Genomic DNA, 15,818 nt, shown 5'->3' on the forward strand with positions numbered 1-15,818 from the left:
TTTCATTTCATTTTTTAGTCATTCTTTGGAGAACACTCAACCCACTTATCACAAGCATGGATCCTTGAGCCAAGACATCTTCCAAAGGAAGGAAAAAAGGCCAAGTTTCCACACAATACCATGAAAGAGGGGAGACTTACAATCTCACTAACTAGAATGCTATGCCTTTTGTGTCACAAATTTAGCGCTATGTTAAGCAATCGTAATTGGACTTATGTAGAAGTCACAACTATTTGAGGTCGGGCAATAGAATTTTGGTGTTAATGCATGTTAGAGACATAGTATAATGGACTATGCTCATGAAACATAGCACACACAAAAATAATATGCAAAAGAGGTAGTCTAATCTCATCCATACTTATGTTGATTTTTCAATCAACTAGCCTTAGGATTTTGAGATATCATAGGCCAAATGAGATAAATGCATAAAGAATGGGAATGAGATGAAGAGGGAGGGGAATGGATCAAAACTCAAATTGGTCAAAGGAGGACTTTTACCAAATTAATATCATCAATTCATTTTGGGAGATGGAATGTACATTCCATCAATCCCCTAAATCCAATGATATTAACTTGACAAAGTCAAATCAACCTTGACCAAGGCCCAACAACAAGAGTCAAACTCAAACAAATCATCACAATTGGTCAACACAATTAATTGGCATTTATTCAAATTAAAAAGACTAAAATAATACATTTAAATTAAATATGGTTTGTCAAATTCCTAAAACCTCATCAAAACACCAAAGAAATGATCATGAGATTTATCATAGGTCAAACAAGGTCAAAGGACCTTGGAGAAAAAGTATCATAATTTTTAAAGACTTAAAAGTATTTTTAAACAATTAAAAACAAATACAAAATCAATTAAATCATGAAAAATATTAATAATGATCCAAAAAATAATTTTAATTCAAAATATGAAAGAGGAAATTATTTGAATTTTTTTGGTGAAACTCTCATATTTTTTTGATCAATATTAAAATTAACATGAATTAATGAAAATAAACTAATTAAAATCAAAATCATAAAATGGCAAAAAAACGTGGACCACTTCATCTCCCTCATTAATTGAGGTGGCAGATCAAGTGGCCCTCAGTGCGCGTTCCACAATGGACACTAGTCAATGCGCTGCTGGGATGGTATTTAAAACAAACGCACGAGATTAAAACGTTTTGCAAGGATCATATGGTTTGAGACGTGCCAACACACGGCCGGAGCTATAGCTCCGGTCTTCTTCTCCGATGGACCTCACTGGACTGGTCCACCCTCAACCATCACCAAAAATAAAAAAGAAGGACATGATCTGAAAGAAAAAAATGGCGTAGAGCACGAATCTGACCTCAATTTTAAATAACTCCACATATATAGAAAGGTATGAGGAGTTGAATTTCGAGGTGTGTCAACTGAGTTGCTTTGATTTGACCTCTAAGCCACTCAATCTTCTTGCCTACATTTGTAGGACTTTAGACAACCAAAGATTCAAGAGAATTGAGTAGAATTGAGTGAGAATCGAAAAGATGAAGTCTTCTGAAAATTACCTTCAATGTTATGCAGTTCTTGATGTTTCTTGCTTCAAACATGATCTGATCACACTTGAGAAGCTAATAGGAAGTGATTGGAGAGGTTGCAAGGTTGTGGATCATGGAGTTCTTGAATCTCCAACAGTTGAGATTCAAACTCAAATTTGAAATTGAAATTTCTTAGGTTTTCCTTTAGAATGAGAGGGTTTCAATGGGGGGGCAAAGCTGGCGCGTAAAGTGTGATTCAAATGAGCTCATAAGCCTCCTATTTATAGCCAAAGGGAATGATATTTGCACACTTCAAAATCTGTCCAAAATTGGCAATGTGGAAGGCACGAGTGCATGGGCATGTACAGGCCCATGAGGCAATGCATTAAGGTCCAAAAATGATTCAAATTGAAGTCTGAATGAAGCTTGAATGGCAAGGCATTGTGAACTGAAGTTTGTACAATTGATTCTTTCCAATGATGTAGCCCTGTTAAAGCCATGCGCATATCTAGCAATCTTTGTCCAAAATGCATGAACTTGGGTTCTTTGGAAAGCTTGGATCAAGGGGAACAAGTTTTATGTTGAACACTTTTTCATTTGGAGCTTGGAACATGGAGAATTTTGAGGTCGAAGTTTGGAAATTTCAACATGTTGAAATTTTTTCTAAGTGTCAAGCCATATATCTCAATATTCCACCTTGCTTAGCTTTTTATGTGAGCTTCAAATGAGAAAAGTGTCTTCATCAAAGTTGTAGATATTTCAAAGACCTTAAAAGTTGTCAACAACTTCATGTCATTTGGATTTATAATGATAGAGTTATGCATTTTTGAAGTCGAGAAAAATCACTTGTTCAATGGTATAGGTAAAAAAATGACCTATAATGTATCCCCATATCACATGCTCATAAAAGTTGAATTTGCTTTCACTCAAAACATCAAAGTTGAAATATACATCTTGAATTTGATTGTGCAACTTTGAAATCTTTCATATCACAAAAATAGAGAAAGTTATGGCCTTAGGAAGTTGACTTTCAAATTAGGGTTTAGACAAAATGACCTATAATGTTTCCATATAGAAAATGATTTTACAAGCAAAACTAGCTCTAGGTCTCAACATGAAAGTTGTTTGGAGTATCATTTAGAGTAACTTTGCTCTTGGAATAATTCTCATATGGTGACAATTTTAGGATATTGGGTCTAGGGTGACCCAGTTTTGATCAGATGAATTCATCTGGCCAACCACCATCAACCAACTTGCTAACCTTTAATTATTTGGACTTTATTGGTTCATGGTAGATCATATATGCATAAGATGATGAATTTTGAAGTGTCCCTTGAAAAATTTGATCAATTGGTGAGATAGCTTGTTGGAGAAGTTACTCAAGATACCCAGTCATACTAGGGTTTCCAAGGCAAAACACCCTCAAACTCTTGAAGAAAACTTGATCAATATGACATGTAGGAATCATTGGGAATCATATATGATGCTCATAACCATTATTGGATCAATTCATGGTTGTGCTCTTTGTCATGAGGGTCTCAAACCCTAGATATGAACTTGATAAATCAATGGTGATCATGCCTTACCTACAAAAGAGTTAGGCAAATGCAAAGACATATGTTTGGTATTTTGGTTAGTAAAATGATAATATGCAAGTATGATACAATCAAATAGTGCTTGGTGATCTTTCCCAAAACAAACCCAATGAAAGAGGGGTAAGGAGGATGCCAAGGTATGATCCCAATGCTAATGCTTATGATGAAATTGCATGAGGGATCTTAGGGTCAAAATTGGGGTCTTACACCATTCTACTAGTCGATGCAAATATTTTAACCTTCATCTCCTCATCTAGAATGTTCTTAAATAGGGGAAGTTGTAAGACCCCAATTTTGACCCTAAGATCCCTCATGCTATCTCATCATATGCATTAGCATTGGGATCACACCTTGGCATCCTCCTTATACCTCATTCATTGGGTTTGCATTGGGAGAGATCTCCAAGCATATTTGATTGTATCATACTTTGTTTTTTTCATTCTTTACTAACCAAAATACCAAAAATATGTCAATGTATAATTTAACTCTTTTGTAGGTGGTGTGTATGCTCACCTTTGATCTATCAAGCTCATATCTAGGGTTTAAGACCCTCAATGCAAGGGGATCAATCAAGAAAAGGTTTAAATTGTCTCTAAGTATCATATATGGATCCCCATGATCTTCACATGTTATTTTGATCAAGAAAGCATCAAGAGTTTATAGTTGGTTTGCCTTGGAAACCCTAATTCATCTAGGTATCTTGTGTGACTTCTTTAACAAGTTTCTTCACCAATTGATCAAATGTTTCAAGGGATACTTCACATTTCATAATCTTATGCATATATGATCCTCCATCAGTCCCAAAAGTCAAAATAATTTCAAGATAGAAAGTTGGTTCATGGTGGTTGACTAGAGAAAGTCAACTAGTCAAAACTGGGGTTCCCTAGACCCTATCTCCTACAATTTGTGTCATATGAAAATTATTACAAGAGCAAGGTTACTCTAAATAACATTCCAAACAACTTTCATGTTGATGTCTAGAGCTACTTTTGCTTGGAAAGTCATTTTTTTATGGTGAAAGAGTATAGGTCCTTTTGTCTAAACCCTAGTTTGGAGGTCAACTTCCCAAGACCATAACTTGATCAATTTTTATGATATGAAATCCATTCAAGTTTCATGATCAAATTAAACATGTCTACTTCAACTTTTATGTATGGAGGAAGTGCAAATTCAACTTGCAAATGCATGTGCCAAGAGGAAACATTATAGGTCATTTTGAGCCAATACCATTGAACAAGTGATTTTTCTCAACTTCTAAAATGCATATAAAAGGTCAAATTTAAATGAGGTCAAATTTGTGACTAAATTTAAGGTATTTGGAAGAGCTACAAATTTGATTAAGGAAATTTTCTCAATTGAAATCCATATAAAAGGTTATTCAAGGTGGAAGAAGTGAACATATGTCTTGGTACTTAGAATTTTTTTTAATATGAAAGCTTAAAATGAAAAAGTGTTCAACATGAAAGTTGTTCCTCTTGATCTAACATTTCCAAAAACTCCAAAATCATATCATTTGGACAAATTATAAGGCACTTGTGCATGGGTTAAATTTGAAGGACCATTTGGATGATTTCAAGTTCTACTTTTCATACACGAATGCATGGCTTGACAACATGATTTCAGCATTTCTTACACTCAATTTTGGACCTAAGTGCATCACTTTATGGGCCTATCACACGCCCATGCAAGCACGCAAGAAAGATTTTCAAACTTTTGCCAAAAATGGAAGTGTGAAATTATCAATCTCATGGCCTATAAATAGAACATCTCTTGCTCAGAAGTGAGGACCCTGGTGCGCAAGCTTTGATTCAGCAACCCTAAACCCTCACCATTAAAGGATAAGCTTGAAGATTTTATTTGAAAATCGAGTTTCAAATCTCCTATTGTTTTGAGATTGAAACTCTAAGAGTCCTTCCTTCTCTTTGATCCGTTTCCATTCCATCAAGCATTTGAAGCAAGGCCAAGCATAATTGAGAGCAAGATCGTGCCAATCTGAAGCTACATTAAAGCTGTTTTTCAGAATTTTTCATCTCTTCGAATCTTACTCAATTATCCATTATTCTTGTTTGTTTTTGGTTGTCTGAAGTTCTAAAAATGTAGGCAAGAAGATTGAGTGGCTTTGAGGTTAAATCGAAGCAACTCAGATCATGATCCTCAAAATTCAACTCCCTGTATCTTCCTATATTCTTGGAGTTAGACAAAATTGAGGCCATATTCGAGCTCCCGAGCATTTTTACTTCAAAATAGTGTACTCATTTTCCATTTTTCTTTGAGTTGAGCTTGGAACAGTCCGGTGGTCCTCACGGGAGAAGATGACCGGAGCCAGGGCTCCGGTGGTGTACTGGCTTGTCCAGAACCATTTGATCTGAGTCCTATGTTCTAATCTCAACCATCCAAAGTGATTACCATGTGTGCAGCGCGCTTGACTTGGTGTATGGTGGAACGAGTGTTTTGGACCATTTGATCTGCCACCTCAATTAATGAGGGAGATCAGATGATCCACATATTTTAGATTTTCTGAATTTCCACTTTGATTGCTTTATTTTCATTAATTCATATGAATTTTAGTATTGATCCAAAAAATATGGGACTTTCACCAAAAAAATTCAAATATTTTTCTCTTTCATTTTCTGAATTAAAATTATTTTTTGGATCAATATTAATATTTTTCATGATTTAATTGTTTTTGTACATATTTTTAATTGTTTAAAAATACTTTTAAATCTCCAAAAATTATGAAATTTTTTCTCCAAGGTCCTTTGACCTTGTTTGACCTATGATAAATCTCTTGGCCATTTATTTGGGGTTCGGAAGAGGTTTTAGGTTTTTGATCAAACATAACTTAATTTAATGCATTTTTAATTGATTTTTAATTGTTTAATTGTGAATAAATTATGTTGACATATTTTTATTGACTTGTGAAGTTTGACTATTGTGTTTGGGCCTTGTTCAAGGTTGATTTGACTTTTGTTGGATTAAAATCATTGAATTTAGGGGATTGATGAAATGTACATTTCATCTCCCAAAATGAATGAATGATTTTAATTTGATAAAATTCCTCTCATGGCCAATTTTATGTTTATTTCATTTCCCCTCCCTCTTCATCTTCAATCTCATTCTATCCCATCCATTCCATTGATCAATGATATCTCTATATCCTAAGGCTAATTGGTACATAAAGCAATACAAATATGGATGAGATTAGGTCCACCATTTTGCCATTTTCTTTTTTGTGTGTGGTATATTTTAGGAGTATGATTCATTATACCATATCTCTAATATGCATTAACACCAAAATCTTTATTGCCCGGCCTCCTATAGTTGTGACTTCTACATAAGTCCAATTATGATTGCTTAACATAGCGCTAAATTTTGACACAAAGGCATAACATTCTAGTAAGTGAGATTGTAAGTCTCCCCCCTCTCATGGTATTGTGTGGAAACTTGGCCTTTTTTACTTCCTTTGGAATATGTCTTGGTTCAAGGATCCATGCTTGTGAATAGAGGGTTGAGTGTTCTCCAAATAATGACTTAAAACAATTGAAAAGAGAAACTCCACTAACTTCTAATCAACTAAACTTTGACTAACTTTTGATTTCATGCCATTTACTTTTATGCACTTTAAATTCAAGCCATTTATCATTTGTCATTATACATACCATTTAACTTGTTTATTTTTATGTCATTTTCACTTTGCTCACTTGAGCCATATATTGTGATTGTATATACTTTTTTGTGTATTTTATTTGTGTTTGTGGTATTTTGACCTTAACATACTTAATAAACAACAAAAACCTTAAAATATGTTTGTGTGGACTATTGGATTTGATCTGAGACTTGGACTTAGAATTAGGCAACATTCCTTATGCAAAAGGACTTGGCCAATGCCAATATTTCTGAAACCAAGTGCTTATGAATTGAACTTTCATCTGATGCAAGTGTTGGGATCTATTTGAGTTCATCTGCAACATGGTCTTGCTGAAGTTATTACTTTAAACCTGTGTCTAATGACTTATTCTAAGCCATTCATGGAGTATGTCATCTGATACATGGGAGATTAAGAAGAAGACTATGAAGTTGCTTGCTTGGATGTGGCTATCTTTATTTGATGCCTTGCTCTTCATCTTGCTATTTGTGTATTGATATTGCTTGATTCTAAAGTCCAAGGGAAAATTCGATTTCTATATGACATTCTTGTCTATTGGATTGCATCCCATTGGTCAGATCTTTTCAACTCTTAACTTTTAAATTTTTGCTTAGGATTAGTCTCTTCATCTCCTCCCACTTCTTAAATTTCAAATCTCTCCCTCTTTTTAAAAATCTCCTTTGCTTGTGAAATTTCTAAACTTAGACTTTATTGCAAATTAGAAACTTTGGGTTTATGCCATTGCATTTTCAAATTCTTTTTCTTAATCAAACTTGTAAATGAATCTAGTCATATTGACTTAAAATTTCAAAAGACAAAAAGAACTAACACCCATTCAAACTCTCTTAGGCATCTTGTGCCTCTTTTTAAACTTAAATTTTTGTTAAAAACAATTCACTCATTTTGAAATTGATACCACGAACTACGAGGTTTTGATCCCTCATTTTATGTTGGTACGTGGGCACAAGTCCGAAGGTCTTGTCAAACAAAAAAATATAATTAATGAATTCTTTTCTCATCCTCACACTTTATTTATTGCAAACATCATTTTATACTAAAACACATGTACACACAAAAAGGGCTCCCTAGGAGTACCTAGGACACTTTGGGTGCTAACACCTTCCCTCTGTGTAACCAACCCCCTTACTTGTAATCTCTGGCATTTATTAGTTTTGATTTGAAAACTTCTTATCTTTGGGTTTTGTTCATGCTTTTCCCTTTTCTCTTGGAAATAATAAAAGCGCGGTGGAAACTCTGGTTTTATTGATGTTAAGTTTATCCATTGCTTAATGGTCATGAATTTACCGCTACAATGAGGAATTCAATTTTGAGGTACACGATCTGAGTTGCTTCGATTTGACCTCAATGAAACTCAATCTTGTTGCCTACATTGGTAGGACTTCAGATAATCAATAAACAAAGAGAATGGTGGAGAATTGAGAGAGAATCGAAGGCTTGAAGTTTCTTAAAATTCACCTTCGGGTAGTAGTGATTTGGCTTGATCTCAATGTGAATCCACTTGGTTCTTCCTCCTTTTGCTTACAATGATCAATTGATATGAAAATGGCAATTAATCCTTGGAGTTTGAATCTCAAAACAGAAGGTGAAATTCAAACGCAATTTCAAAGAAAACCTCAAGGTATTCTATGGAGTAGGGTTCTAAGATTGCTTGGTAAGGCTTTGGTAATGTGTGTCCTTTATTCTGAGGCCAATGAAGTTCTATTTATAAGCTCATGAACTGATTTCCACATCAATCTAAAAAATGTCAAAAATAGCAATGTTGTGCATGGGTGCATGGACATTGAATTATGCCCAACCAATGATGCAATCCACTTCCAATTCGTGCACATTTGGTACTGAAGTCATCACATGGAAGCATGCAAAAAGAAATGATCATTTGAGTTCAAAAGTTGTCAAAACAAGCCCAACAAAGGAACCATGCCCAAGTCCCTCAATTCTTGTCCAAATGAAGCGATCTTGGACTTTTTAGAAAGGTGACATCAAGGGGGAACAACTTTGATGTTGAACACTTTCTATTTGGAGCTTGGATCATGATGAATTTTGAGGTGGAAGTTGGAGAAATCAAACATGGTTAAAAAAATTCTAAGTACAAAGTCAAATGACCACTTCTTCCACCTTCAATAACTTTTGCTATGAGCTCCAAATGAAAATGGTTCCTAACTATGGCACATACAAAATGAGATATAATCTTTCACCATAAAAAATGATTTTACAAGAAAAATTAGATCTTTATGCCAACATTAAAATTGTTTGGAATGTCATAAAGAGTAAATTTTCTCTTAGAATCATTTTCATATGACAAACATTGTAGGAGATAGGGTCTTGGGAATCCCAATTTTGACCAGTTGACTTTCTCTGGTCAACTTCTTTGAACCAACTTGCAAACTTGAAGTTATATTGATCTTTAGGGATCATGGAGGATAATATATGTATAAGATGATGTATAATGAAGTATCCCTTAAAATATTTTATCAATTGTTGAAGAAACTTGTTGAGGAAGTCACACAAGATACCTAGATGAATTAGGGCTTCCATGGCAAACAAGCTTCAAACTCTTGATGAACTCTTGATAAAAATGACAAATAATGAACATGGGGATCAATATATGATGTTCAGTACCAATGTGAACCTTTCCTTGATTGATATGTTGTCATGAGGATTTCAAACCCTGATTGTGAGCTTGATAGAGCATGGGTGGATGCACACACTACCTACAAAAGATACAAAGCTATATATAGACATATTTTTAGCATTTTGGTTAGTAAACAAAGAAAAATAAAGTATGATAGAATCAAATATGCTTGGTGATCTCTCCCAATGAATGAGGGGTAAGGAGGATGCCAATGTGTGATCCCAAAGCCAATGCAAATAATGAGATAGAATGAGGGATCTTAGGGTCAAAATTAGGGTCTTACATGCCATATCATGATCAATTGTGGTCCATGTCTCAGAAGGATACAGAGACACTTAAGGAATATGTGTAGAGGTGGAGAGAGCTTACCTCACAAATCAGTCCCATGTCGGAGGAGAAGGAAATGACAAAGATCTTTCTTAAGACTCTGAGTTCATCCTATTACGAGAAAATGATTGCTAGCGCTCCCAATGACTTCACTGAAATGGTGAACATTGGGATGCATTTAGAAAAAGGTGTCCACGAGGGCTGTTTGTCTAAAGAAGAAGCATTTACTAGCAGGAAGTATGGAAGAAGATTATCTAAGAAGAATGAGGGGGAAACCAATTCAGTATTTGTGGGGAGGCAAATGAGGCCTCATGTAAGGAAGAATTCCAGACCCCAACAACATCATCAAGTATCCTCTATCATTCCAGTGTTTAGTAACAATTCCATAATTCAATCAACACCACTTCAACAACAACAACAACATACTCACAACAATAAAAATTACAACAACAATCAGCATCACAATTTTGAAAGGAAGAAGGTCACTTTTGATCCTATTTTGATGACCTATGTCGAACTGTATCCATCTCTTGTCGTCAAGAATTTGATCCAGCCAAAGAATCCTCTGTATACACTTGAGCCTCTACCATGGTAGTATAAGCCCGTTCAGCATTGTGTTTTTTATCAAGGGGATCCCGACCATGACATCGAGAATTGTTATCCATTGAAGTATGAAGTCCAAAAATTAGTCAAAAGTGGGATGGTGTCCTTTGAGGACCGCACACCAAATGTCAAACCTAATCCGTTTCCTGCTCATGGGAATTTTTCTGTGAATATGGTAGATGGTTGTCCTGGTAAATTCAAGGTTTTTGATGTATGTCATATCCAAAGGTCTTTGGTGGAGATACGTAGAACTTTGTGCTTGATTAGTGATTGCGAACATGATCATAATGGTTGTGTTATCTACAGTGTTAATCCATGAGGATGTATGATTGTTAACATGGACATTCAGAAGTTGATGAATGAAGGTGTGATTCAGATCAATCAAGACAAAGCTATGGGTAATGATGTGAATGTAATTGTGCCAGTATTCAAGACTCCTAAGCAAGTAGTAATCCAGTTTGACATCAACAAAAGAAGTGATAGATCGGTATCGCCGTTGGTAATATGGTTAGCGGGCCCGGTCCCGTATGCATCCGATAAATTTGTACCTTACAAATATAATGCTGCTATGATTGAAGATGAGAAAGAGGTTCCTCTTATCGCGACAAATTCAATAGTGAGCATTGTTGATGTTGTTAAAGTGACCCAAACAGGTCGAGTATTTAGCATGGTATCCTCGAAGGTTGTGGAGGATGCTGTGGTTGGTAAGAAGGCAGATGTTCCTTTGGTTAATCTTGTTAATGCTCCAACTTTTCAGTCTAGTAAATCCAGCGGGTTGAAGCTTCAGGATGACGATGATGAGGTTCTCTGATTGATTAAGAAGAGTGAGTTTAATGTTATAGAGTAGTTCCTCCAAACATATTCCAAGATCTCTATCTTATCTTTATTGATGAATTTCGAGGCACACTGAGAGGTGTTGTAGAAGGTTCTTAAGGAAGCTTTTGTGGAACATGATGTCACGGTTGATCAGTTTGATCATATCGTTGCTAATATCATTTCGTGCAATAATTTGAGTTTCTGCGATGAAGAGCTTCCCGAGGAAGGCAAAAATCATAATCCTGCCCTCCATATATCCATGAATAGTAAAGAAGATGCTCTACCCAACATTTTAGTAGACACTGGTTCATCTTTGAACGTTCTACCTAAATCTACTTTGGCGAGGTTATCTTATCATGGCACACCCATGAGATATAGTGGTGTGGTTGTGAAATTCTGGTATCAGATCTGAGATGTCGAAGGTAATGTCACGACACTAATATCTGAACAACAAGTGAAATATGAACAGAATAACAACCAGGAAACAGTTGAATAACGACACAAGCAATTGTTAACCCAGTTCGGTGCAAACACACCTACGTTTGGGGGCTATCAAGCCAGGAAGGAAATCCACTAAACAGAATTAGTTCAAAGACTCTCAGCAAACAACTTCAAGTTATAGTCTTTTCACCTAATCTGTACCCGTGTGATTTCTATCTAAGAACTCTTAGACATGAGACCCTACTCACTCCCCCTTAATCACAACAGTGATACTAGAACAAATACCAAAAAGAAAGAAGACACACTTCAAGGGCACACACTTGATCTTGCTTAAAAGCTTCAATCAAGTAAACAAATACACTCGTACTTCAAAGCTTAGAGTGGCCAAATTAAAACTCAAATACTCAGTCCAATTCACACATCAACAAGATGGATGAATGGCTCACAAATGCACATAAGACTAAAACCCTAATACTCATTCCCTTCACCGTTCGTGTTTTCTATATCTAAAACAGGGTTTACATAGTCTTTAAATAGAAGCTTTCTAAATGGGCATGGGCAGCATGAAACCCTAATTCTATTTATTGCGTATTCCCTGAGAAATAACAAAAAATCATTCCTTTTTGGGAAACAGAATATTTTGGCGTTAAATAGAATTACTCCTTGAATAATGCATGCAATCTCCACATAAGCACACAAAGACTTGCATGAAAAGCGCAACAACAAAATACATAACATTCAGATTGAATGTTCTGTATGCATATGTCATAACATCGGGTCTGATATCTTGAATAAATCCTGCACAACCATATCAAACAACCTGCATAGAGCTGATATCACATGTCAAGACTACAAGCGTGACATCTTGTGATAGCACTAAGTTTTACCAAAATTGATGCCAATTCATAGTACCAACAAACTCCCCCTTCGGCAAATTTTGCCTAAAACAAACAACAGATCACACATTCATAAGAAATCAATCAGAGCATCAGTTCAGCAGCAGAAAAAAAACATACAGACGTCACTAGAAAAAATAACAACTAGTAAACACACAAGCACTTGCACATACAACTCTATCAAGAACCAACTAGAAAACATCAGGACACACAAGTTCTTGTACTCTCCCTCAAGTCCATGCAACTTCCCAGAACACAACAACTCCCCCTTAAGCCAGTCCATAATAAGCAACAACCACACTGCTTCACACAAACAGAACACATAGAACTCTCCCCCTGTACCAAACCAATAAACACCAGAATTCTCCCCTTGTATCAGACAAACAGAGCAACAACAATACTACAGAGCTAAGCTAAGATACTCAGCTACATCTACAACTACTTCTCCCCCTTTTAAGACAAAAGAGACCAAAGAGACAAAATAAATGTCTATCTAGTCATTAACAGAAATACCAGAAGTTAACGAGTTACATCACCAAGTACATACACAGCTGTAAGAATTCTGAGAAACAAAAAAAAAACACAAAGAAATCCACCAAAACAACAACAAAAATCCAAGAAAACCATCAAAACAAGAGGGACCAAGGTCAACAGATCTACTCAATAGAGCTTGAGTTTGCAACCTCTTCAGCAGCACCAGAAGCAGAATTGCCACTCGCATCATCATTGTGAGCAGACCTCTCACTAGAGGTGTGGGCTTCAGCTTCTTCTTCATGGCTGACATTAGCATGTCCAACATTTTCACCCTCATCCTGCTCCAACCTTTCAATCAAGGCTTCCAAAGATTGTTTTCTAGTTGTGGCTACCCTAATCCCTTCACCTAGCTCTTTACATGTCTCCTTAAGCTCATCAATTGCTCCAACTTTTGAGACAGGCCTCCTCATGGCAGATGTCATGACAATATCCTCGACATGACTGTCTTAAAAGAGATTGTAGTGCACAGACATAGCTGGTTTTCTCCTACTAGGTAAATCATTTGAGCACATAATACCAGGATGTTGATTCAAGATAATTCCACAAATCATAAAGGGAAAAGCAATTGGCAGCTTACCTGCATTAGTAGTTGCATTCTTGATGATTTGATCAAACATATATCTACCATAGTCAAATTTCACTTTTGTCCCAACAGCAAAAATAAACCTCCCAAGAGTATTAGCAATGGTGGAGATATGGTTGGTAGGGACCCAGTTAACAGCTCCTATTTTATGTATGATAGCATACTTGATAGTCAACGTTCCAGCAGGAAGATGCTTTTTAAAAGGCCAAACTTTCACCTGCTTAGCTGTAATCTCCCTACATACCTGATTGTCTGTAACCTCTAATTCTCTTGTACCCTCATTATTTCTGCCTAGAAAATTATTAATAACAGTAGGAGAGAGTATTATACACTTACCCCTCGCATACACCTTGCAGAACTCCTTGTTGTTCTTATCAGAAATATCCTCAGGAATATTAACAATAAATTCCTTGACTAAACCTTCATAGGATTGAGAGAGCCCAACAACAGTCTTCAAAAGCCCAACAACGTGTATCAGGTCCATGACCTCCTTGACATCAGCAACATCTTTTCCCAATTCCCTTTCCACAACTACCCTTCTCTGAATCACAAATTTTCACTTAGCAGCTCCATCCCCAAGATGGAAGGAGATGTTATCCAAATGAACAACAGGTACTTTAACAGGAGACTTCCTAACAATAGTTTTCTTTGCAGGCGAGATGTCAGGGACATCTTCCTCAAAATCCTCTTCAGGCTCAGAATCATCTCTGACCTTCCTCTTCTTTATTTCAACCTTGCTCCATGGTTTGGAGGGTCAAATGACAGCAGTCTTCTTAGCTTTTCTAGCTGACATAAGTTCAGCCACAAATTTTCCTTTGCGAGTCTTCATGCGTTTAGCCACACTTGGCTTTATGTGATGAATCAAGCTTTCCTCTTGATCATCAGAGCTACCATCCTCTAGATCAATCATAACATTTGCATCATCGTGCTTCTTAGAGTGGGAAGCATTAGCCATGTTAGAGGCCACAGATTTCCCTTTGTCAGACACGGTTTACCCTAGAGAGTGCAACCCTTCAGCAGCCAAGTCCTTTTCAGAACTGGAGGAATCATCACCCTTACCACTAGGTTGTTCAACCTCAAGAGGGGGATACATTTGAGCAAGGGGAGTAGAAACCCCCTTCACAGAGTGGCCTTCATTAAGAATTCTAGTAACTATGTCTCTTATAACACGATCAATATAGTGTGTTCCTTCCTTATGCTTAGTCACAGGAGTTGAACCAAACGGGATACTAGAGGGATTACCTTGATTGGAACATGCAGAAGCGGATGCATCAATGGCGATGGGTTGGTTCAAATCAATTTCCACTGCGGGAATAACAGAGAGAGGAGCAACATCCAGAATCTCATCATCAGGGACGCCCATGGGAGGAACACTTAATTTTGGAGTAGGCTTAGTATTTTTAGAAGCAGATGTATCTTGATGTTGTGACATTTTGGAGTTTTTCTGGAAAAAGTAAGGTTGCCCTAGCAGAGGTTTGTGGAGAAGGAAAAGGAAGATGGAATAGTTGGAGTATGTAATGAGGTTATGGGGGTAGCGTGTGAAGATGGAATATATGGTATTTCCAATACAAGGTAATGATTTACCATAATGGGGGAACTTTATTTTAGGAAAATAGACTGTAATTTGAGTACTTTTTCCACTCCATATTAATTGCTACAAATTTTCATAAATGCAAATCCCTAATTTCCCTCTCAGGAATTCAAATTGATTTGCATCCAAGACCTTTGTAAAAATATCAGCTAACTGCATCTCAGTAGCAACATGCTCTAAGGCTACAATCTTATCCTCCACAAGTTCTCTAATAAAATGGTGACAGATATCAATATGTTTGGTCCTGCTGTGCTGAATAGGGTTCTTTGAGATGTTTATAACACTCAGGTTGTCATAGTACAATGTCATGACATCTTGTGTGACATTGTATTCAGTCAGCATTTATTTCATCCATACTAGTTGAGAACAACTACTTCCAACTGCTATGTATTCAGCTTCAACAGTAGACAGAGAAACACAATTTTGCTTCTTACTAAACCATGATATTAGATTGTTCCCCAAGAAGAAACATCCTCATGATGTGCTTTTCTTATCATCAGCACTTCCAGCCCAATCAACATCACAATAGCCAGACATCACAGAATCAGATCCATGAGTGTATAGCATCCCATAGTCACAAGTGCCATTGACATATTTCAGGATCCTTTTCACTTGGTTTATA

The 15,818-nt window shown here is 36.3% G+C and overlaps 1 protein-coding gene across 1 annotated transcript; it reads right to left on the reverse strand.

Moving 5' to 3' along the window:
* Positions 1–13,144: 13,144 nt before the first annotated feature.
* On the reverse strand, positions 13,145–14,560 carry LOC127095189 (uncharacterized). Its single transcript, XM_051033915.1, has 4 exons — positions 14,369–14,560; positions 13,942–14,146; positions 13,600–13,896; positions 13,145–13,467 (listed from the first exon to the last, which is right to left on the reverse strand). Exons 1-4 carry the CDS (start codon positions 14,558–14,560, stop codon positions 13,145–13,147), a joined length of 1,017 nt encoding a protein of 338 aa, XP_050889872.1.
* Positions 14,561–15,818: the final 1,258 nt, after the last annotated feature.

This window comes from Lathyrus oleraceus, chromosome 6, assembly GCF_024323335.1.
Source record: "Lathyrus oleraceus cultivar Zhongwan6 chromosome 6, CAAS_Psat_ZW6_1.0, whole genome shotgun sequence".
Classification (NCBI taxonomy): domain Eukaryota; kingdom Viridiplantae; phylum Streptophyta; class Magnoliopsida; order Fabales; family Fabaceae; genus Lathyrus; species Lathyrus oleraceus.

What these genes read in the sequence shown, in the direction of transcription:
- LOC127095189 (XM_051033915.1), bottom strand. Translation starts at nt 14,560, where the DNA reads ATGGCTAATGCTTCCCACTCTAAGAAGCACGATGATGCAAATGTTATG. An exon ending in GAAAAGCTAAGAAGACTGCT is followed by an intron (nt 14,147 to 14,368) that starts GTCATTTGACCC and finishes TTTGTGATTCAG; the next exon opens with AGAAGGGTAGTTGTGGAAAG. An exon ending in GAATGCAACTACTAATGCAG is followed by an intron (nt 13,468 to 13,599) that starts GTAAGCTGCCAA and finishes ATCTCTTTTAAG; the next exon opens with ACAGTCATGTCGAGGATATT.